Genomic DNA, 21,876 nt, shown 5'->3' with positions numbered 1-21,876 from the left:
TTCAGACAAAGTATAAGGTTATCAACTGTCCAGAAATTTTTTCGTAGAAAGTTAACTACATTTTTTTTCCTATGAACTAGTTATGGGAATTAGCATGAGCAGACGTGGAATTTTTCACGTAGTCTGTAGATTGAGAGGATTTGTGCTCTATTTAGCTTTTAGAAGCATTTTTTCCCCGTTTCTCCTCCCCTCCCCATCAGCAATGTCTGGGTTCCTAGTTAAAGAGCTTTCTGAAAGATAAAGGTAAACGTACTGACAACAAAGAGGTAGAAGTTAAGCGGGAATTAACCTGTGACTGGTTTGACTGTAATCTTAGACCAAGAAATTTCTTCATGCCAAGAAACGTTGCTTCATTCCAAGAAAGCATTGTCTGGTTAGCACCTGTGTGGAAGTGCAACTTTTTCCCCATAGCCTCCATTATCATTCCAATTTCTAACTACTGTTAGGAAGGTTAGCATAGGTATTTTTGGCCCAACTGTTTCTTATTATCAATTGGATTTACTTAATATTAGCATTAAATGATGTCTAAGTTCCTGAGAGATAAGTCTATTGTTAGTCTATTTCCATTGTATCATTTATTTCAGGTTTCGTTCTATTTGTTCATCTTACAAGTTGTTGTTAGAAAATTTCTTACAGTATTTTTATCTCAATTCTGTCTTGTGCTAGATTTCAGTCATTGATGCATTGATGAGGGGTATTTTACCCAATTCAGTATTATGTGTCCATCACACAAATTAGGCTTTCTTATTTAAGGAGATGTCCCTCAGTTTGTAAGCAAAGCTATCGCTATCCTAACAAATGATTACATTAAGATGCATTTCATTGCTAACCTCTCTAAAGGAAATAGTGAGTTAGCAGCCAGCTGAAATTCAAAGTTCTACCTAAAGAGAATTATGCAGAAATTAAAGCGCTCTGGTGAGTTCTCATGTCAGAAAATCTGAAGTAATTTTTGAAATGCTGGAATTTTGACACAAATACCTTTTCACTTTAATAGCTTTGAAATTTTAAAGCAGTCGGTTTTTGATATCTAGGAAGACAACCTTAAAAAATGCCAGCGTTCATAGTATTATGTTGGAAATGGCATTTTGGTAATTTCTTTTGCCATAATAGACATCTTTTAATGTGATTTATGTTTATATTGCAGCTTTTAAAAAATTTTACTGGAGGTTCAAAATTCATGGTTGACCAGCTTTATAAAATCCTTGCATTTTTGCTTTTAAAGTTATTTTTATATCTTTCACCAAAAATATTTTTTGTATTAGGAGAAAAGGAATGAGAGGCAAATACTCTAGTTAATTTTATTTATATTATTCTTATTTTTATCTTTCATCATTGTTTTTGGAAAATTACACTGTAGTTTTACTCTATGTCTGGCAAGATATGATAAAGCTTAGCTGCTTTGAAACAGCATGCAAAAACAAGCTATTAAATTCTTTTTCTGGCGTTTTATTTTAGTACTTTCTTTTATATATACATGACTGCTGTGCCAATAAAATTTGTTTGAATTTGTAAAGTTTTCTATATTTTATCAAGTCATTAGTATATTTCAATGAGCATGTTCTTCTTGAACATGGATTTACTAAAGTGTGACATTCTGATAATAGATTTTCATTATTTGAGTGCCTCACACTTTCAAGGTTTGAAAGCTGTTTTGAAACTGGAATTATGATTAAAGGTAGCATTTTATGCTTTGTCAGAATATTAGCCTAGTTTTAAGAGTGCTTTGGCATGTAAGGTGAACATGGTGTTAACAGTTTGACACATGTTAATTAAAAATTTAAGCACAATTGTTATAGTTACTAAAGGTATTGTTGTTTGAGAAAACTTTAATGAGGTTAAAATGGCTAATGTTTTGTCTTCCATGCATTTAATAACAGTTTAGTTTTCTGTGTATGCAACACAGACCTTATTTTGACATCTCATATTCATAACAGTTGTATAGTCCGTCAAAGTACGATCAATTTAAACAGGGAGATTGTTAGCCCTGGAAGTGTTGGTAATAAATGCAGACTTAATGCAAACAGTTGTATGTATTTGAACAGAATACCTCAAAAGTGGTAAGATGGTATGGTTGTTTTCAAATGAAACATTTGTGCTGTTTACGTAACTTGTTGTAAAACATTATAAATAAGTTTCAACATATTAATATTTCACTGTATGAGTTAACTGATAATGAAAATAATCTGTGGTTCTTCATAATATAAAAAAGGGAGAAAGTACATTCAAGTATTTTCTTCAAGCTTACATTAATCTAAGATTTACATGACTGCCTAAAATCTTTTTCAGGAAGGCGGCTTCTTTGCTTGCCTCATCTGTATTTGAGCTTAACAGCTGTTTCCTGTGTCTAGGTTTACCTTGGCTCTTTACTTTTAATGTGAAATTTTATCCTCCTGACCCTTCTCAATTGACTGAAGACATCACTAGGTATGCATAGTTCATAATTTTAAATTAAAAAAAATAATGTTATATAATCAAATTAGACTTCTTTGGTTTCTGGATGCCATAGCAGGTTTGACTTTTACTATACAATGCTAAAGTTGTTCTTATGTCAACTACTCTTAGGAATGTTGATACAAAAGAGTTCTTTGGCATGGGAGAATTGTGAGATAACATAAATTTCTAAAGAGGTATTTTTTAATAAGAATGAAAGGCCAGTGTTTATTCAGGAAAAAAAGAATATAATGATAAGCAGGAATATGATCTGGGAGGAAAATAGGAGGGCGAGGTAAATGAAAATGATCATGTCTGAAGGAAATCTGTGGCTTATTTTTGGGCTACTGCTTTATTATAGAATAAGTGAGAGTATGGTTGTATTGTACCTTGCACTTTCAAGAATATAGCCTTAAGACATGGAAATAATTATCTTCTTAGATCTTACGTCATATCCACTGCCTTTTCAGTGCTTTCTAGGCACCTAAATTTTACAGAATTTTAAGACAAACAACCAGTGGATAGTTTGTTCTATTTACTAATTTTTTTCAGTAGTTAGGGAAAACATAAGCACTTGCTTTTAGTTTGGAATTAGTTAATTCTGCTGAGATATGTTATTACATATCTTGCATCTGATCAGTCTTCTGCACAAAATAAGATAGCTTTACAAATCTGTAGATACATTACTACAAGTAACTTAAGACCTTCAGTATGCAGTATATCTTAACTGTCTTGTGTTTACTTTGAAACTTTTCAGTAAGTCAGTTGGCCTTTGAATTGCATAGTCAATTGAGAAAAGAATTTTAATGATAGCTTAAAGCTAAATTCCTTAAAATTTGGGATTAACTTGTAAAAATTTTTTTAATTAAATATCTGTGCTAGGGCACAATGTCTGCTGATTGTTAAGTTGCTATATCTAAAAAAAAGATCGTCTGCAGTCCTTGAAGTTAAATTCTAGTCTGTATGTGGTTTAAGGGAGACAGTTATGAGTTCAGTATTAAAACAGATTTGTACTGTACATTACATGGTTCAATTAGCTAGTGTGAACTATGGGTATATAAAAGTTACAATTTTTAAGCCAAAGGGAAATTCAGTAGGAAATGAACAGGAAATCCATATTTGTAAACCGTAGACAGTTGTAAGTCAAGAATGTGAAATGAAGTCATTTCTAAGTCTACTTTTGTTACTAGAGATATTTTTTCATTCATTTGTACATTGGAAATCAGAATTTTTCCTGCTTTTCAGATTATTTATGAAAGTGATACTGACTCTTGAAAATTGAAGACATTACCTCATAGTAAACTGACTCTCAAATAAGACAAGGTGTAACAAATTACTAATGTACTCACTTGCTTTAAAGTGCTTCTGTGATGACATGTATCTGGAGAAATTCTGCAATATGAACTTGAGTTGGTAAATTGGTAACTTTGTTGTTTTATTTTTTTTCCTCCTTTCCTTTGTCTTGCAGATATTTCTTGTGCCTACAGCTTCGCCAAGATATTGCCTCTGGTCGACTGCCATGTTCTTTTGTGACTCACGCCCTCCTGGGTTCATATACCCTGCAGGCTGAAATGGGTGATCATGACCCAGAGGAGCATCGTAGTGACTACATCAGCGAATTTCAATTTGCACCCAATCAAACTCAAGAAATGGAGGAGAAAGTAGCTGAGTTACACAAAACACACAGGTCTATCAGATATAGTGGGACAAATGCTTTGTTGCGCTTGTGTCATTTCTCTTAAGAGTTTATGTAAAACAATTAAACTGAAGTTTATTGTTGCTCTGGAAGTCTTTTGCAATATAACTGGAGTCTCTTAATTCCAAGCATTTGAAAATCTTAACTTCACTAAGATATCAGAAGAGAATAGTTTGGAAAAACACTTTTGTCAAAGCCTATGAATTAGTTTGTTAGGAAATGTTGACCTAAAAATGTTGAAACAGTGAAATAAAAAAAAAAAAAAAAAGTATTAGAAGAATATCATATACTCTGAAAGAACAGTTTCTCATTAGGGCAAATGTGCTATTGATACCTTTATATAGAGCTCATGTTTTTCTATTCCAGTTAGTTTTGATTGTCAGTACTTTTGTCTGTGGACTCAAGGTTTGTTCAATGGTTTTAGGGGCCTGACTCCAGCACAGGCGGATTCTCAGTTCCTAGAAAATGCGAAGAGGCTCTCAATGTATGGAGTGGATTTGCATCATGCCAAGGTATTGGGGTTTGGTTGGTTTGAAGACAGCGCTTGATATTAAAGGGTGTAGCATATACAGATTACATCATTTAAAATTTGTCAGAACTTCAGTAATTACATATATGCCTTTTGTAGTAGTTCATTTATGCTTGTGAGGATGTGAGATTCTGCTGTTAGTATGCAATAGTATGGCTTATCCAAGTCTTATCAGTAAGTGCTTGGTTCTGTAGCCTCCTAAACAGACATCAAATGCCTGTAAATGGCACAGAATGCTAAGATATGTTGCCTGACAGTACTTTGATTGAAATTATTATGTTGATGTTTTCATTTACTTATCCGCTACTTCCTGTTTATTGACTGGAACAGATGGTGAATATAAGTTATCACCATCATCATCAGCTTGCTCTTAATTTCATTCACAAATTGGAAAGGTCTGTTCTTAATTTCTTTTCTTTGTATATTAAAAATTATTGAATGTACTCCTACCATACTTCTCCTAGTTGCATGTTGTTGACTCACTTCTTATCTTCAGAATATATGAGTTTCCCAGAACTGTGGCATATGCAGATAAAGTAAAGTCATTACTGAAGTTCAAAATGTTTCCTCTAAAATTGTTTTACTTAGCTGTTTCTTCCTTAAGTATCTCATTATCACTGTCTTTCAGGTTTGGATATGAAACAAAATTCTTCCTTCAAGGTTATACCAGGGATAATTATTATTTCTGGAATACTATTAACCTGATTTTTATGAAACTGTCTCATATATGTTAGGATTCTGAAGGCGTGGATATCATGCTGGGTGTATGTGCTAATGGACTGCTCATTTACAAAGACAGACTGCGAATCAACCGCTTTGCTTGGCCAAAAATTCTAAAGATTTCCTATAAGAGAAGTAATTTCTACATCAAAGTCAGGCCAGCAGAAGTAAGTAATCCCTTTCTACCTTGCTTTTTTTTTTTTTTTGTCCAATCATTTCTATCTAGCAACAAAATAACATCATTTTGCCAGGCACTCTAGCAGGTTTATGCTGGAATTGAAATTAGTTGGATTTTTCTCTTCAAATTCTATGGCTTATATTAAACACTTTTTTGGTTAATGAATGTTATCCAAGCAGAAAATCTTTTTTCTTACTAAATGCAATAGTTTTACAAATAAATCTAGTACTCGGCCCTTGTTTTCCTGTTCATAGAAACTTGCAGCCTTAAGGGAGAAGCCAGACTCGCTTCCTCTTTGGGTATAATTGTTCATTAAATGTCAGTGCTTCTAGTCTTATGAGTGTAGCCAAAGGCCTGAATTGTCCTGTAGGATGCTCGTTTTGCTAGCAGCCATGGAAATACTGAATTCAACTTTCTTTTCAGTTACCATTGTAAGTTAATGAAAGTTGATAAAGGAAGAAGGCTTATATTTTGAACACATTTTAACAGGAAATTTTTGGTAGAATCATGTTGAACTTTATGAATTTTACTCTGAAATGTTTACAGTATCTCTTATTGTGTGAATAAATAAGACAAAAGATGTTAGTGAAATTGCAGAGCTAAATAGAAAAAAGGCTTAAATTTATTCCTGAATTATTCTAGGCAAGATATGTACAAATATAAATTTGTAAAAAATTTTCAGTGGCGTGCCAACTATTTTTCCACAGTCTCATGTAAAAGCAATATTGCTACTGTCTGCTGATGTGAAATCAATTGTGTTTATAAACAGTGAGACAGGTTTTAAATATATATTTTTCAAGATGTCTTGTTTAAATTTCCATAAATTATTAGCACATGCAGTTTTATAAAGCAACTCATCATTTCCCAGAACAGTTGTTTCCTCACCTAAACTTCAGAGTAATTTCCAGATCCTGTTCTGTTGACGTATTGAAGTGCAGAACAGTATCAGTTTGAAGTCACTAAAGTATTTTAGTGTAAATAGACTTTAAATGAAGTGATGGAGCTATACTGATGGTTCTTGCATTTCACAAGGTGAAGTAATTTACTTTGAAGTCTAAATGCCAGCAATCCAATACAAACATTGTAGTTTTGTAAGTTCTGGAATACAGATGTATAAACATAGATATAATATTTTTTCTATTATTGATATGTAATGAAACAGATCAGTCAGAATGACACTACAGTATGGATTTCAGATTGGTATTAAATCCAACGAAAGCATACATCACAACCTGCAGTACAATTACTTCCTGTAGTTTAAAAGTACATTGAGCAGATTGTCAGAAAACTAGCAAGAAAAACTGAAGTATTACTAGATTTCTCAAGAGGCATTAGTACAAATAGGAAGTGATAAAGTGATCATCACCTATCGTGACTAACCCACCCAGTATAATTATATTAAAAGATTAGAAACTCTGGAGTTTTGTGTTCTTTTCTTTTGAAGTCTTATGACAGGAGAATTATTGCTTGTTACAGTAATGGAACTATGTGAATGGCCTTCTAATTAATAAACAGCTTAAGGAAATTGATTAATTTACCTGTGAATTCTTTCCAGCTGGAACAGTTTGAGAGCACTATTGGATTCAAACTGCCAAACCATCGGGCCGCTAAGAGGTTATGGAAGGTTTGTGTGGAGCACCATACTTTCTTCAGGTAATTAATAATTCTCTGTTTCCTCCAGTTTGCCAGCCAAACTCATATATGTCTTTGAAAGAATATGAGAAAAATAGAGAAGATTTCTCCCCTCTTTTACCTTATTTTCTCCATCAATTGGCACTCTTTAGACAGAAGACATCCTACTGGTCATTGACCACAAATTACCAGTTTCAAAAAGATTTCAGGTACAATTGACTGTCATTTAAACTTGCAGCATGCTAACAGTATGGAACTAAACTAGTAATCATACATTGTGCTAGCTGAAAGATTGACATTTCAAAATGAGAGTCTAGAAAGTTGATACATGTCTTCAAAAGAAGCTCTGAGTGTTTGACAGTAAACTTCTGAATCTGGATTCTTGCTTGTTTATAAAATAGGCTGAGTTCACAGTCATTCTTTAAAGTAAGTAGAGTTACTTCAACAAAAAGAGTGGTATTTGTTTACATAACAAACTTCTGGTTTATTTTTTTTTCAGTAACTAGTGAATATAAAATTCTGAATTGATCATTGAAACTTTAGACTATTTGTAAATGACCACTTTAACAATAGAGTTGTTTCTCTTTCTGTTTTCACCATTGAAAAGTAATTTGATTTTTTTAATAGCACAACCTCCATGAGGGAGTGCAGCTACTCTTCTAACCCAGGAGTCGTAGAATCATGGAATTGTAGAATGATAGAATGACTTGGGTTGAAGGGACCTCAAGGATATGAAGTTCCAACCCCCCTACCACAGGCAGGGCTGCTGACCTCCCCATTTAATAGTAGACCAGGCTGCCCAGAGTCCCGTCCAACCTGGCCTTGAACACCTCCAGGGATGGGGCAGCCATAACTTCTCTGGGCAGCCTGTTCCAGCGCCTCTTGGTAAAGAACTTCCCCAATATACAACCCAAATCTTCCCTCCCTTCCCTTAAAACTATTTCCCCTTGTCCTGCCATTATCTTTCCTTCTAAAGAGTGGGCTCCCCTCCTGTTTGTAGTCTCCCTTTAGCTACTTGGAATGCTGCAATTAGGTCACCCTGCAGCCTTCTTTTCTCCAGGCTGAACAAGCCCATCTCCCTCAGCCTGTCTTAATAGGAGAGGTGCTCCAGCCCTCTGAACATTTAGTGGTCCTCCTCTGCACCTTCTCTAATAGTTCCCTGTCTTTCTTGTACTGGGGGCCCCAGACCTGGACACAGTACTCCAGATGGGGCCTCACGAGGGCAGAGTAGAGAGGGACAATCATCTCCCTGTCCCTGCTGGCCACCCCTCTTCTGATGCAGCCCAGGATACCATTTGCTTTCCAAGCTGCAAGAGCATACTGCTGGCTCATGTTCAGTTTTTCATCCACCAGGATTCTCAGGTCCTTCTCTGCAGGGCTACTCTCAAGGATTGCTCTTCTCAGTCTATATATAGGATTAGGTTGAACCTCTTATGCATTAAATAGGCATTGTACCTTGAATCATAGCTTCTCACGGTACCATGGGTAAGCTTTTTCTTTCAATAGCCTGTTTCTTACTTAAAAAAAATATATATATATATATATATATTTTAATATGCTTTCAATCCTGTCACTGCATGCTTGGTATTAACTAAACACACGCTAAACAGAGGACCTGAGGAGCATGACACCTAAGCAATTCATTAGTAGAACTGTCTCACTGGGCAGTTTTCAGTATTCAGATTTTCACTGAATCCAGAATGTACTTGAATTGAATTGAATGTACGTGTGACATTTATGTATATATTGAGAATGACAATTTAAGTCCTTACTTTAGAAACAATAATTTCAAAATACTTGTTTTTTTCGTGCTTGATAGAATTCATTAGGTAAGTTTATTAAGATTAATAGCCCACTATTGTTTACTTCAAAAATTTGAAGTCTCGTTTGGTTTGTCTGTTACTCCTAGTGGTATGCAGATCTTTTCTGGAATAGCAAGAACAAAAGTGCTCTTCAGATAATTCATGTAGTGTTTTGCTCTGGCAAGAAAACTGCATTTCCTAATTTTACAGTAATAAAACAGATGTAAATGGAGAAGAGAAAAATCTTATGGAAGTAAAAAGTCCTGAACTGAGAACTACCATTTGCAAATAGAAAAATTATCAGAAGCATTAATATGTATTAGATAATCTCACTACAGAAATTCTGACATAATAAAATCAATTGGATTTCATTCCAATCAGAAATGAATTTTTCTAATCAGGAATGACATGATGACAAGAATTATGTAACAAATACTTTAACCATTCTGTAAAATCCATATTCTCCACTGATGTCATCAGACTCAAAATCCTCAGAGCCTCTCATCCTAATTTAAAAGCAGTAAAATAAATCCAGCTCTGTTTGTCTCTGAAGATAAACAACAGAAGCAATCCCTGCAGTGCAAGACACTATAGCTTTTTCATAGCATGTATATTGCTTGTGTATACCTCAGTAAATTGCATTAAATCTAGATGTACATTTTTAGCTTTCAGATCTCTCAGCATGCCCTATGTGACGTAGAAAATTCCTTACAGTACTTGACTTCGTGATGTTTCAGTTTTTCTCGAATAGTAATTACATTAAAATCTATTTTCTTATAAAATATGAGAAATTAATTTAGCATATGAATTTGTTTATATACATTTATCATGAACTGTGTTGAAAATTACAAATAAAAGCCACTGGATTTACTTGTGTCAACTCGGCCTTATAGGATTTCAGTAACATTTTCACAGGTCAAGAGCCTGCTTTAAGAAAAATAGTTAGACTGTATAGCAACATTAATCTTCTGAAGTAAGCTTGGTCTGCAGCTCTAGATCCTAACTAAAATGAGCTTATAGTTCTGTATTATGGAGTTTTATTTGAAGTTTTGAAGATTGTTTTAGTGTTTTCCCAGTGTGTCTTAAAACGGTGCAAACATAGTGTTCAGTTATCTTATGTAATTAAACTTGTAATACAAAAAATACATTTAAATGTCCTTAAATGGGAAGTAATTAGTTCTCTTGTTTTTTCCATGTTAAAAGATTAAAAGTTTATCTCAGCAGGGTGGAACATAACAAATGGCAGTTAATGCTGTATGCTTGCCAAGACTAGGAAATCCAGAACAGAAAGGAACTTGGAAAAACACTCTAGCCTGCTTCCTCTTAATGAATAACGTACTCTTGAAAATGATGTGGAGAAGTAAATCTGTCACAAATATTGCTTCAGGATGTTTTTATAGAAGCAATGAAAGTAAAGTTCCAGATACATGGCCTTAGTGCAGAAGAGTGGATTGTTATGAGAATTGCTTTCTTTAAAAATATATTGTGATGCATTAGGATTCAGATGCATGTTATGCATATTAGGCATGCAGGATTGGATCTTTATGGCTAGCATTCTGATGAAGCCCTAAACTTCTCTTAGAGAAAATGTTAGCATTTTTCCTCTCTCACCATTGGTTTTGCAAAGTATCTGAAAACTACTCAGTGTTGAAATATCTTCAGAATAATTTTAAATTTTCAGAACCCAATATTGGAAACTGTCTTAAAAATACTGGATCTGATTCCACTTACATAGATATTCCCTGTGCATGTGCTTCAAAAATGTCGAACAAAACCAGCATCCATTGTCTTACTTGTCCGTTTGTGCCATTGTAAGTGCAATAGATATAGTAGTTGTTGGTTCTTCTTGAAAAAAGATGATGTTCAGAGGGAGAATAGGGCATGGAAACTCCCATGCAGAGTGTGTGTATTTGCAGTACCACGTTGTTTCAGAAGGCAACATCAAAAACTTTTCTAGAGAAGCAGAAACTAGGAAGAATTCTTACAGTGATGACTATTGATCCTATCACTAAGGATGTTACTGTAAGAAATAGTACCCTCTGTGCTGAAGCTGATGACTCAGATTATGAAAACAGAAAGTATAAGCAGTGAGAAGATACAAGTAGGAAAGGGGAAACAACCCCCATTTTCAAGAAGGGAGAAAAAAGAAGATCCAGGGAATTACAGGCCAGACAGTCTCACCTCTGTGCCTGGCAAGATCATGGAGCAGATCATCCTGAGAACCTTACCAAGACATATGGAAAATAAAAATGATGTGATTGATGGCTAACCAACATGGCTTCACCAAGGTCAAATTGTGCCTGACAAACTTGGTGGCTTTATATCATAGAGTTACAGCATCAGTGAATAAAGGAAGAGCAGATGACGTCATCTACCTGGACTTGTGCAAACTGTTTGATGTTGTCCTGCACTACATCTTGGTTGCCAAAGTGGAAAAGCATGGATTTGATGGATAGACCACTTGCTGGTTAAGGAATTGACTGGTTGGTTGCTTACAGTCAGGGAGTTGTAGTCAACAGCTCAATGTCCAAGAGGAGACTAATGACAAGAGGCAATCCTTGGGGATCAGTGCCGGGACTGGTGCTGTTTAACTGTGCTGTCTTTGTAGGTGACATGGACAGTGGGATTGAGTGCAACCTCAGCAAGTTTGCAGATGACACCAAGCTGAGCGGTGCAGTTGACACACTACAGGGAAGGGGTGCTATCTAGAGGGATCTGGACAGGCTTGAAAGGTGGGATCATGCCAACCTCATGAAGTTAAACAAGGCCAAGTGCAAGGTCCTGCATCTGGGTCAGGGCAATCCCAAGTGCAAATACAGGCTGGGTGGAGAATAGCTTGAGAACAGCCCTGAGAAGAAGAATTTGAGAGTGTCAGTTGATGAAAGACTCAACATGAACCAGTAGTATGCACTTGCAGCTCAGAAGTCCAACTGTACCCTGGGTTGCATCAAGAGAACTGTGACCAGCAGGTTGAATGATTCTGCCCCTCTGCTCTGCTTACGTGAGACCCCGTGTAGAGTACTGCATTCAGTTCTGGGGCACCCAACTCAGGAAAGACATCATGCTCTTAGTGTGGGTCCAGAGGGAGGGCCATGAAGATGATCAGAGGGCTGGAACTCCTCCACTACAGGAACAGGCTAAGAGAGTTGGGGCTGTTCAGCCTGGAGAAGACTAGGCTGCAAGGTGGATCTTATAGTGGCTTTCCAGTACCCAAATGGGGCCTACAGGAAAGCTAGGGAGGGGCTTTTTATAAGAGCATGTAGCAATAGGATGAGGGCGAATTGCTTTAAACTGGATGAAGGTATGTTTAGATTAGATATTAGGAAGAAATTCTTTACTGTGGGGATGGTGAGACAGTGGAGCATGTTGCCCAGAGAGATTGTGAATGCTTCTTCCCTGGAAGCATTCAAGGCCAGGCTGGATGGGGCTTTGAGCAACCTGGTCTAGTTCGGGGGCTGTCCCTGCCTGTAGTAAGGGGGTTGGAACTAGGTGATCTTAAAGCTCCCTTCCAACCCATACTGTTATAGGTATGATAGGTTCAATAAGAGCTTGAAGTTTTCATAAGGAAATTAGAGAACTTGACATTTATCAAATACCTTGCAGCAAGGTCTGCCAAAATGTTAGCTAGGACTTTCTCTAACACTGAACTCTTCAGTGCGAACATGCATATCCAGCACAGAACCCAGCATTGGTACTACTCATAACTCAATCTTTTTTACCCTTTTCACTGTAAGCCTTTTTTCCCCATTCTTCTTGTATCCAGCATCAACTATATCTATAAGCCACATTGTAACTAAAATGGCATCTGAATCTAGCTAGTTAAACTTTTTAAAGGTGAATGACAATTCTACAGTCATCTTGATTTTATTTTTTTTTCCACTTGCTACAGCCTTCTACACAGCTTTGAAATACCATTCCCTAAATTTAAGGAACAGCAGCTGCCTTATGGGTACCTCAGAATATAAGAAAGACAGTGAAAGTGGGTTGTATAGTTTCCCCTATAAGTAATATTCAAACGAGCAAGATTAGAGACGTCTTCTATATGGATGTACAATGGCCTCAACTATCCAGAAACAATAACATTTAATAAAGATAGCACCAAAAGATAAGGACCCCAGATGCTTATTTGTACTGTGGAAAATGTGTTAATTAACAGCATCACTTCAGTTCCAAATGCAAATAATAAATAGTATGTATTGTGTTAGTTCATCTCAGATCTTATGGTAGAATCCTTTCTTGGACTGCACAAATCATGCCTGGTGAACTAAAGTTGCAATATAATAAGTAGCATTAGAAGTACCTGATTAAATACATAAAGTGTTTTTAAGTGTCTGTCTTTTTACTTTTTAGACTTTTATCACCAGAACAGCCTCCAAAATCAAAGTTTCTAACCTTGGGTTCCAAGTTCCGCTACAGCGGGCGTACGCAAGCACAGACACGACAGGCTAGCAACCTCATAGACAGACCGGCTCCTTACTTTGAGCGCTCTTCAAGCAAACGTGTTTCCAGAAGCCTTGATGGTGGTACGAAATTGATGTATTTATTCAGTACAATGATTGTGTTACGTATGGTCACCCTGATATGAGTTCATATTGAGAGACCTTGGAGATACTCAGAATTCAACTGGACAAGTCCCTGAGCAACCTGGACTCACTCTGAACAGGTGGTCCAACTAACTAATCTCAAGATATTCCTTCCTAAATTATTTTGTGATATGTCAGAAATTACGACAAGAGTGTTTTGCTGTTCACATCACTGCAATAAGAATCATAGACTTCGTACACAGCAAAAAGCTGAAAAATAATGTCACTCAGTAACAGGCCTGTAATCCTCTTTGTTGATATTACTATAAAATCATTTTATGAAGTCTTAAAAATAAAATGTTCTACTTACTCCAATTAACCAAAATTATTTTGTTCTTTAACAGCTCCCATGAGTATCTCAGACCAAAGTCTAAGAGACTTCCATACTACGAGAGGGCAGCCTGGAGGAGACAAAATCATTGACCTTGAAGCTGCTGGACAAGCCAAGTTGAAAGAAGGTGGCAGAGAAGATGATGGAAGCCCACTCAAAACTCCACAATTAGAGTTGATTCAGGATGGAAAGGTATGGATGTCTTTCACACCAAAATTATTTGTTCATATAGTGCATGTTTGCTTATTTAAAGCCCACCACCTCTGAGCATCATACGGAACACCATATTAAATATTTAAAGAAAATTGTCAAGTATTTTCTGTAGTTTATCTGACTGTAAGCGTATGCAAAGGAAAGTGAAGGTAAACTTGTGTTTAACATCAATTTTCCCAGGGTTTCTTTTATTTCTATAAAGTTAATTTGGATTTTCAGTGAACTTGAGTGAATTTTGGAAAAGTATTTAAAAGGGTAAATAGTATTTTAATTTCTTAGTTTACGTAGACTTATTTGTTCTATTGTAGTATATGTTATACAAAGCCAGATGTATTATGACTGCATTCAAATATTTATAGGTAAAAATAGTATTGTTTTAGTAGTAATTTAGCAGAATTATTTATTCATTTAAAAACTTCTGTGTTGAACTGAGATACAGATTTCTGTGGAAATTTTTGTTGACTTCTGTTTCTTTCTCTGGAGAACAACCACTTATTTGTTTGTTGAAGTTATTGGTGAAATAGGTAAAAAAAATTCAGAGTTTGCAGGATTTTGTATAAAAATTTCCTTCCACAGTTTTGACTAAAACTTTGGAGTTGTGTGATTATTATCTCTCTCTGGGATGTTACTTATTTTTCTATCAGTTCTTCAGAACTTACTTTTGTTTCCAAAAGTTTTTTGCCAGTTAGCTACCCATTTGAATCTTAGTGGTTTGGACTGCAGAGATTCTCTGTGCAGCTGACATGTTCCCACTGCACTGAAGTATAGGAAGGGAACAAATACCAATGTTTTTTGTTGCTCTTCTCTGACTACTTGAAAGCATTTTTAAATTAGCCTAGGAAAAGGCACACGTGAACTCCATTGGTGGGAGAAAAATAGTTAAATTACTATGTTTTGACTTTAGGCTTGATAAAATGATGATTCTGCCTTGTTTCTGAAGTGGTAGTATCTTTCAGTCTTTTAATCAAGAGAAGAAAAAAAGCAGCATTTTGGGAAGTTTTTCCATGAAGCTGATTAGTAAGGTTTTGTTGCACATACCAACTCTGTGAACAGCTCTTTTTTCCCCCCTAAAGCACTCTTTAAATCTTAGAGGAAACGGTTATAAACCCAAGAATCAAAGTGCTAGCTTGTCTTTCGTGTACTGCACTGTCCCCTGACCTTTCTGCCAAAGCTTTGAATGTCTGTCTGCTTCCATCTGATGCAAGTGACTACTGCAGTTCAAAAGTGCACAATTCTTAGCAGCTGGAGAACAGAACATTCGTAATGGTTTTGATTTCATAATCCACAGAAGTAAACAAGCTGGCTGCTTGTAAAACACAAGGGATTTCGATTTTTATTTGGCGTTTCTATTGCGTTAATAGAGCTATCCCTAAATAAAAAATTTCACTAACAAATAATTTCTTTCTTTCTCCCTCTTTTTGTACCTACAAACTTGCATTTTGTTGTGCTTTCATTTTCCACTGTGCATAGAATTTATTTCTTCAGCTCACTCACATACACCCGCCATCACTACCCATTCATTCTGCATCATCATATCTCACAAATTTGTCACCTATCCCTGAGATGGACATGCTTTCAGATATTTCAGAGGAAGATCCTCTCTGTGAGCCTGTCCTTGCCATTCCAGATGTCTTGGAATTTAATTCTATGAGAGAAATTCCAGATCATAAAGAAAATAAAATAGCTTCACCGATCAGTAACTTTGAATCTATGAGAGCCCTAGCTAGTCAAGGCCCTCCTGCCACAGAGGGAAAAATCTGTAGAAATGAATACAAAAATACTGAATTGTGTGTCTCATTCAGCTTTGTCAGATGCTTTTCTTTTTGTTTCCGATCGCTGCTTGATGAAGATGGTTATATTAGTTTTCCTAGCCTTCCTGATGTTTGCATCTCTTTCCTCCCACCTGGTCTTCAGCACTATGTTCCTATCACCTCTCCTTCCTTCATCCCCTCTTTTCTCCTTATCTTTGTGCTGCTTCTCTCAGCTTTCCAGTCTATTCCTCTTTCACTCACATTTTCCCTTCCTCTCGCTCTGTCCCTCTGCTACCTGGAGCCTAAAGCGACTTCATTTAGTGCCTCTTATGACAATGACCTGAATGACAAAGCAGAGGAAGAGGAGGTGTGTAATTCTGTTGCTTAAATGTTGACTCAATGTATAGCCGTTATGCCAGTTCTCCCAGAGGCTTCCTTTTTGCATACTGGCAGGGATATGTGTATGTATCTTTCTAACTTTTTCTGTTTTTGAAAAACTGCCATTTGGGAATCTTTAGTCAATAGGTGGGTTTTTTTTGCTTTTGGTTTTTTGGGGGAGGTTGGTTGATTTTTGCCTGAATTCATGCAGCATGCATAATTTTATGATCTTCCACTCTACTAAGGTAGAGTTGCTTTGTAGTTCAAAATCTTTAGAAACAGAAAAAAACTGAAAACTGTTGTGAAATAACATACCTAATATTATTATTTCCTGGTAATAATTGCAATTTGTCTTACTTGCACTGTCAGTTTGTGTGTTAAAATGCATAGCTCAGTGCATTCACTTTGCAGTGCACATCTCAGAAGTTCTGTGAAGATCTGAAAAGTGAAATTCCTAAATGCTGAATTCAAAAACGATTGTGATTTCTTTAAAAGTAGCTTTTGCTATTATAGATTTTCAGATCTTCTACAAAGATAAGTTCAAAATTGAGTCTGAAATATTTTTTTTTCTGAAGTGCTTTCATTAATTGTTAGCAGTAGTTAAGGCAAAGACTGATTTGATTCCTTAGCTGAGATTTCAGGTTTTGTCAGACTTTACTTACTGAACTCTGAACTCTTTGAAATACATTATTATAATTGCTATACAGAAGTCTCTTTCACATCAATATGTTGCTCTGATCATCTGGAGTGGCTGACAGAATGCCTCCTTTACTGTGCATGTTAGAGCAACAACACCATGCACTAGAGAAAGGTGGTTTATTTTGATCCTCAAAGTAAATATAAAGCAATATAATGGAATCAAAAGTGGGGAAGAGGGTCTGTTCAATGTTATGTTTAATAAACTTGCTTATACCAATTTAATCAATAGATACAGTATATATTAAAAACGTGCTAAATAGGACACACAACTCTAGTTTAATAAAGAAAAAAATCACTTTAAAGATTTTCTTATTTTTTTCAGTGGCCTAAAGCAATCCATGATAAAATAAAGTTTCAGACAGAATCATAGATAAGTGAGAAATGAACAATAATGTGATATGTACCACATCATATGTGCGTTCACACAATCTAAAATGCAACAGTACATGCAATAAGTAAACCACTCTTCAGATGTGCATGTTTGCACACACTGACTTCTCAAGATGGTTGGTATTTGTACCTGTGGCAAGGCTGAGATGAGAGGTGTGGTTTGCTTTTTAAAAGATGCCTTTCCTTAGACCATTCAGAATATTTGTGAGTAAGATGTGAAAATCACTTCCAGCAGAGTGCATTGCAGTTTGAGGAAGAATATATTCATCTAAAAAGGAAGTTGAAACTCTCAAAACATCAAAACGTCAAACATCTCATAACAACAAAATTCCTAGAATAATTAAGACAAATTCTAAGTATGTTATTTAGGTGTTTAACTTGAGTTCTAGACTGTTTTACCAAAAATAAGTCATGCGTTATATTCCGTTTTCCCATCAAGTCACTGCAGGGCTTAAGGTTTTTATCATAGAAATTATACATACCATCTTTTTCTGTCATTCATTTTTTAATATCCATCTGAGATAACTCTGAGAAGCAAGTGGGACATAGTGTGAAATTTTCATTTTTTCATGCCACATACCAAGTATTACTTCAGCCATTCTACAGCAATGTAGGTGAAGGAAGACCAAAGTCGCTAATAATTTCAACAACATCTGGGGCCGAAACAGTAAAGGTCTGTAAATTACAGCACGCTTTGCAGCATTTACAAAGAGATGATGCCTCTGTTATTCTGTAAACGTGTGTTAATGGTTCCTTTTCTTGATAATTCACAATGTGCTTACGTAGATGGAATCTGAAGAGGAGGAAACGCAAAAGAAGGTGCATAGGTTTTGTTTGGGTTTTTATTTTTACTGTTAAATCTGGCTGCAGTTGCCTGATTTTTTTTTTTTTGTTAGGACCTTTAAGTTTCTATGCGTTTTTGTCTGAATAGTGCCTTTTCAACATATCATTTTATTTCCTGTATTTGACTGTCTTTTACCAAAGAGTTTTTTTTTTGTTTTGTTTTGTTTGTTTGTTTGTTTTTTACAAAACAGAAAAACTTGCTGGTACATGTTATGTTAATTTTGATATTTTTTTTGTGTATGTGTGACTTAATTTCACAGAGCAATTCGTTGAGAGTAGACGGGGAAAATATTTATGTCAGACATAGCAATTTAATGTTGGAGGTTTGTATATAATACGAGAAACACTTTCTTTTCTCATGGGCTGCCAGGCTGCATGGGATGGGAGGTCACCTGCAGGCTGTTATGTACACAGTGCATGAAGTGCATGGGGAAAAACAGCTTGGAAATGTTGCATGTTATACTTCTAGTTTCTGAGTTTTTAGAAGTTTTAGAAAAGAAAAGAAAACCCTTAGCTTTAATGTTTAATGTGCATTTTTGCTGGATGTTTTCAAGGTGGCAAGTGGGAATAATAGCCCTATTTAGATATATGCAACACATTAGGCTGATTCATCAACATAAATAGGATTTTTTTTATACGTTACTACCTAAAGCGTGGATTTGCTTTGTTGAGTAGAGTTTCCAATTTTCACCAGTTAGATCAACTTTTTTCAAAGTGTAACCTGAATTAATGGAGCTAGTAAGGCACAAGTAGTGGTGTAGGATATACAAAAACTAATTCTGGCTTTGACAGGTATTTTTGGAGCTTTGAGAAATGTAGGTAAGTATCAGATTTTTAAAGTGAGTGCTTACAAATGCTTATGAAATTTTTGTTTTACCTTTTCATTTTTCAAATGGAAGCAATCTTGCTCCCTGAAGGTTGACTCTCATTGATAATGAGCAACAACAAAGAGCTTTGAACAGTATTTTACTGTGTAGTGCTATTATTAGACACTGAAAAGGAGATTTTTATTTTATTGTAAGGGTTTCCATGTAGTCTGTAGATGTGTATTGATCTGTAGTTAAAATCAGCATCATTTAACACTGTCATTAATAACATAAGCTAGTAACTGAAGAAAATCCAGAAAATCCTACTGTTGTCTTTAACTTATTCATCCAAATGGGGCTATAATTAATTCCTTTTGTCACAAAAACTGTCTTTTTAAAAATAATTGGTTTTGTTAGTTAATAAGGTGGTATGTGGATCACAGTAACATAACTAATACTTTTTTTGGCTTTTCGCAGCTTTTGGTCACTATTTAAACTTTGCTTTTGTAACTTACTAAAGCACTGAAAGCATACACTGCGTAACTTTGCTGTGATCAAGTCTAGGAAACATGCCTTGTGTCAAGCAAAGACAGTTTTTAAAATCATGACATGAGTATTGTCACTAACTTCATTTGTGTAGTGGAATGCCCTTGGTATAATGTTTCAGTGTTTCAATCTCTCTGAAAATAAACACGTAAGGAGAACATATTTAATACCCCCTGGTTATTTGTCCTAGATGAAAAGTGAGGCATTGGTCCTGTAAAAATATTAACCTACTGCATTACTAAAAAAGGGAAAGGTTCTTAGTGTTCAAAGTGTCTATCTGAAGAATTGGAGAATAAAGAAATAGATTTGCAGCACCGTTGATGCTGAACATACAAGTGAAAAGACATCAGAAATGTAAGAGTTTGTATTGGGTTTTGTATTTTATATTACTTGACAAGTTTTTTGATACAAATTGCTGTATCTGAGACTCAGTGATTCATAATAAAATGTAATTTGATATTGACACTGGTGCCCCCTTTGATGCTTGCCTGTGAAGATCCAGTTTAGACAAGAAGCTCTCATGGGTTTTGTGCTTATCAATATATGTACTTGGCAGTTGTATCCACAGTCAGGTTGTTAAATGTGGAGAAGACTGATGATAGTCTTTAAGTCCTTACATCTGATTCTTCCAGTACATTTAAGCCTACACAATAGGCACAATGAGTAGTCCTTCTAAAGTGAATGATGCAGGTGCTAGTTGCTTGCATACTTGGCCCTGTGTTACCATGTTCACAGAAATATATGTCTTGCATGAAGCTGGCAATCCCCAAATTTTTCCTTCTCTGCTTAGAAATTTCAGATGAGAGTAAGTAATCACTAGCAATTGTTTCGAAGGGCGAGTAGTTTCTTAATATGGATGAAAATGGCTCTGTTAGATAACTGTGCACAGCATTATCTTTTCATTGCATTAAAATGTGGTAGCGTTGTAGTATATTAGTCACCAAAAAATTAACTTTGTTCCATTATGGCCTTGAATTTTTAAGGCATTCCAAAGAGCAGCTCTTCAGACACAAGGCACTTTCCTTGGTTTGATTCTTTTTTATTTTTTTTTGTAACTGTTAAGTTTGCTTTTGTTGTCGTGTTTTGTCCTACTTTGTTTCACGTTGCGGGTTGCTAGGACCTGGATAAGACTCAGGACGACTTACTGAAACACCAGGCTAGCATTAGTGAGCTCAAGCGCAATTTCATGGAATCCACACCTGAACCACGCCCCAATGAGTGGGAAAAGCGGCGTATCACACCTCTGTCCCTACAGACACAAGGGGTACGTCTTGTAGACACTTGTCCGCATGCATTTCCATACAACCCCGTAGACAATGTAGTAAATGCCCTTTGTGCTTTACACTAATTCGTCCAGCTAATGTAATATTTGTTTATACTATGTACGCATTAACTTTTTACTGCTTATCATTGGACGTGGCTTTAAATAATGTGTGGAATTTTGTTCCACAACAACTGGACTCAAGTCAGTAGACGAAGCTGGAAGCAATGGCAGTATTTTGTTTGTGTTAACGGCAGCTTAAACTCCCCTCTGAGAGATATAAAGAGTTAATTTTTCAGTGACAGAAGTTTTTACTCTGTGTGCCTTTTGACTCTTCCTAGGCAGCCTTTGCAGAAACAGCTCTGACCTGTGTTGTTTGCAAAGGACCTTATGTGATTGGTTAATTTATGTTGTTGGCTTTTTTGATGCATATTTACTGTGGTCGTTAAAATTTATTCACCTTAGGCTCCACATGTATATAAAAATGAATTTACCTGCTTTTTCACTAAACATTCTTTCTGACCAAACATTAAAACAGCAGTTTGGAAAGTGATTTTCCAAAAATAATATCCTAATTATTTGTGGCAGAGAACCTGCCTAGTCAAATTTCTGTCTGCTCTTGAACCTCTAAATTTGAGGAGTTAATTGCTGCTGCTTTTATGGAGTAGAACAGCCAATCAGTCCTCAGAAACAATCAGTATATCCTCTGTCTTTCCCTATTATTTCTACCACTCCCCAGTGCAGGGAAATTACTCCTCTAATTTCTGAGTACTGCGCTAGAATCTCTGCATAGTGATACATGCACAGGTACAAATTTACAAAAGTCTGACACATTGAAGCTATAAATATCTATTTGGTTAAAATAGGCATTTATGTAAAAGTATAACTTAATTTTTATGTGCTTGTGTGCATTTTTTATGTTGACTTCTTCATGTTGAAGCTAAGGCCCTTCCAAGTATTGTTCGTTTCTCTTTTGTTGTTGTTGTTGTTGTTCATTTAGTATGTTCTGTTATTTTCAGATGGTTTGGTTATATGTTTATGAATAGTATGTATCTGTCTCATTGCTTGTTGATTTACACTGGTTTTAC

General features: G+C 35.7%; 1 protein-coding gene across 1 annotated transcript in view; it reads left to right on the top strand.

Annotated features, from left to right (window-relative positions):
* Nucleotides 1-21,876, top strand: part of EPB41L2 (erythrocyte membrane protein band 4.1 like 2) — a 103,709-nt gene that overhangs the window by 66,610 nt on the left and 15,223 nt on the right. The window contains exons 7-15 of the mRNA XM_042895288.1: nucleotides 2,349-2,424; nucleotides 3,899-4,117; nucleotides 4,551-4,638; nucleotides 5,390-5,542; nucleotides 7,109-7,206; nucleotides 13,338-13,510; nucleotides 13,915-14,093; nucleotides 18,436-18,498; nucleotides 20,645-20,791. Coding sequence (XP_042751222.1) covers nucleotides 2,349-2,424; nucleotides 3,899-4,117; nucleotides 4,551-4,638; nucleotides 5,390-5,542; nucleotides 7,109-7,206; nucleotides 13,338-13,510; nucleotides 13,915-14,093; nucleotides 18,436-18,498; nucleotides 20,645-20,791 — 1,196 coding nt within the window. The remainder of the gene's footprint in view (nucleotides 1-2,348; nucleotides 2,425-3,898; nucleotides 4,118-4,550; nucleotides 4,639-5,389; nucleotides 5,543-7,108; nucleotides 7,207-13,337; nucleotides 13,511-13,914; nucleotides 14,094-18,435; nucleotides 18,499-20,644; nucleotides 20,792-21,876) is intronic.

This window comes from Lagopus leucura, unplaced genomic scaffold (assembly GCF_019238085.1).
Source record: "Lagopus leucura isolate 7727_CA_CO unplaced genomic scaffold, USGS_WTPT01 Super-Scaffold_73, whole genome shotgun sequence".
Lineage (NCBI taxonomy): Eukaryota > Metazoa > Chordata > Aves > Galliformes > Phasianidae > Lagopus > Lagopus leucura.
The sequence above is the reverse complement of the archived record's forward strand: the minus strand, read 5'-3'. Positions and strand labels throughout refer to the sequence as shown.